At 40.5% G+C, this 2,966-nt stretch overlaps 1 protein-coding gene across 12 annotated transcripts in view; it reads left to right on the forward strand.

Annotated features, from left to right (window-relative positions):
- The window catches only part of LOC111266205 (octopamine receptor beta-2R), a 136,359-nt gene extending 134,756 nt beyond the window's left edge, over positions 1–1,603 (forward strand). For 10 of the 12 annotated variants that reach the window (XR_015313331.1, XR_015313336.1, XR_015313335.1 and 7 more), the window contains one exon: positions 411–1,603. Coding sequence is in view for 7 of the 12 variants with exons in the window: in XM_086970808.1 (XP_086826934.1) it covers positions 411–464 (54 nt within the window). In the remaining 5 variants the exon portion in view is untranslated. The remainder of the gene's footprint in view (positions 1–410) is intronic. The other 2 variants (XR_015313333.1, XR_015313334.1) reach the window with 2 other exon arrangements.
- The last annotated feature ends 1,363 nt before the right edge of the window (positions 1,604–2,966 follow it).

Below are 2,966 nucleotides of genomic sequence, written 5' to 3' on the forward strand. Positions count from 1 at the left end.
TATATGGCCTGAAATCTCTTCGATTCAGATTATATACATCTAACCCAGTATTAGCCATATGTACTTATGTATGAATCGATTAGGCTGTAGGTTACATTAGATAATGAAGAACGATCATATAAAATAAGCTTATATATATATATAGCTATTTCATATATTAACTGTTGTGTCAACGACGCATGCTACCCAATTTATGTGAGCAAAGGAAGCTATATATAAACCTATACATACGTATATATATATATATGATGCCAAGCCACCTTCAGTCGCATACGACAAGCTTGGATTCCGATTAGGTAAGAAGGACGGCTTATCACTATCGACTTCCTATCCGTCGTTTTCCACACCCTTTCGTTGATGTCTGTTTGCTGTTTGATGGCACTACTAACTAAGGGCTCCTTTTGTTTCAGATAAGATTTGTGAAAGTAAAGTGTGACGAACCGTCCTGTAGAAATGATCCTTAAAGGGGAAGAGAATGAAGACGATGCTTGCAACGGTAATGATGATAAATGGCTCACCCGAGAAAAGATAGAAGAAAGGAAAGAAACAGAAGTCGAAAGAGAGAAGCTGAAGAAGCGGCAATAGCAAAGCTAAGAGCAATTGACGACGGAATCAAATTCAGCGGTCGGATGGATCGGCCGGTGCAGAGTAGCGCCATAAAAAAGGCCGTCAAAACGACCTAACGGAAGAATAATTAGAAGAAACCTAATCACGCCCACGGATACGTCGTCAATAAACTCGCGATGACCATAAGAACAATTCTAATGATAGAACTGATGCGACAAGGAGACGAAAAATAACATTAATAATAACAACAACAATAAAAAAACATGCTAATTGCTAATATAATGGTGATGGTAGTGGTGACGACAGCGATGATAATGTAATTGCAAACGTTGTATAGCGACAGTGTAGGAAATACATTTGGATTTAACCAGAACAATACTGATAACAATGGTAATAGTTGATAATAGTAAGGATCATCATCTCGCGTTTACTAAGGTCGAGGCAATGCCAATGCAAACACACATGATAATATTGTTGTCAGTACTAAATTAACAAAGGTTCTTACCGGTGACCGAGACCAGGATTACATTATCGAGTTCGACACGATTAGCGGATCAAACAAAGGACGACCAAAGACGAGGAACCAAACAGGAACAAGGATGGGAACGCAAAGCAAGCGTTCGTTCAAGCCGAAAAATATGGTCAATGGAGGGGAAACGGGATGTAAGAAAGGAATTGGTCATGCTAAGATAAAGGGGAGACATATGCAAGGTGGCTACGCTGCAAGCTGAAACGACATGACGCTGGTGCAGTGTACGTTTAAGGGAGGGAGGAAACAAAGTGTCGAACAGCCTGCTACAGGAGTCAATACGAGACCGCAGGCTCGTAACGAGACTGGGGAAAGGGATGCAGGAAAATCATCCACGAGAAATGGCCGGCGGCCAAGGGAATCGTGTGGAAAATAGGTATCAAAGCCCAAGACCTGACTTCGTTGCAACGCTGATGGGCAAGTGTCGCGTCTTATCTTGACGTTCCAAATAAACCTACATTTGTCGGGATATCAGCTACTACTAATAGTGACAATAGAACAGCAAAACCTAAGGCAAATTGAAAAGAATAGAAGGGGTACGGCGCCAGAATGACAAAGAAACGACACGCAAAACAGCTTTTGTTCGGACTGAAATATCGAACCTGTCAGGCAGTCTACTAGCAATAATTAAAGATACTACTTATAATGATAATAATATTCGTAACAAGAACTAATGATAAGAGGTCGTAATAACTTGATAATAATAATTCGAGTGCCCAACAATGCTGACAACGAGGATAATAACAGTAATAATGTAACGTAATTATAATATCAAGGAAAGACATGCGCAAGGAAACTGCCGAAAAGAGTGCATAAGGATAATAATTATATGTTATAATAATAACATGGAGAAATGGATGAAAATTCATAGGAAGAGATAGAAGCGGTCTAATAACACTGATAATAATAATAATATTATGATTAGTAATGCGAAATAAAGATGATATAGTAATAACAATAGTAACGATAATAACAATAGTACAATACTTACGGCGGCGATTCGAAAAGCCTCAGGCCTTTGATCTAATATTATTCTTTCCCAAACCGTACAATAAAGACAAACATATAAGCAACAAGAGCCTAAACAAAACACAAAGAACGGACTCGAAAACGGAGAGAAGTACACTGGGCTAGTTTAGGTACAAGGCGAAAACGATGGCTGTTGGATCAACGTACTATGTACGCCGAGACTGCTTGTTTCGCACCGTCGACCGTTGGCCTAGCCTTGCAGGTTTAGGTCAAGCTGGTGACCGCATGAGATGCCACTGAAATGAATCCATTCAAGAGTCGCACATGAGATTTGTACTTCTTGTGAGGCCGACGAAATAATCAGCTGCGGAGAGCTGATGCTGTGCGCGAATGTTTCGTCAGTACAGGGGAACAAGGAAAAAATAGAAAGCAAAGATTGGCTGACAGTGAATAAATAATCCGTGATGATGCAATGGCTATAATAGTGACGAGGGCACCGCCACGCGAAACAGCGAATGGGGGCGAACTAGATGGAAATAAAGGGATCAAAATAACTGATGGGGCGTACGTCAAAAACGTACTACTTACTTTGTTGAGTGACCCACGGTCCGGTAAGAAGGCATACATGGATGAAAAAGAAGGCGCTAATTAAAGGGCATATGGTCTATAGATACAATGAAGAAGATGAAAGGGAACTCAGTGACATTACAAAGGAACCGGTTAGCAATCAAAGGAATAAAATCGAAGGAAAAAGATGAACTAACGAATCGTGATGTCTCGTTTGGGACTACCCCTTTCGTGGTAAGTAGTCTCATGTTGCTACAAGTCTGTGCGAAAGCGAGCCAATTATAATGGTCATAACGAAGCGTAAGCCAAAGACTGTTCGATTGCTCATTGCTTT

The sequence above is a fragment of the Varroa jacobsoni genome, unplaced genomic scaffold, assembly GCF_002532875.2.
Source record: "Varroa jacobsoni isolate VJ856 unplaced genomic scaffold, vjacob_1.0 scaffold_1063, whole genome shotgun sequence".
Lineage (NCBI taxonomy): Eukaryota > Metazoa > Arthropoda > Arachnida > Mesostigmata > Varroidae > Varroa > Varroa jacobsoni.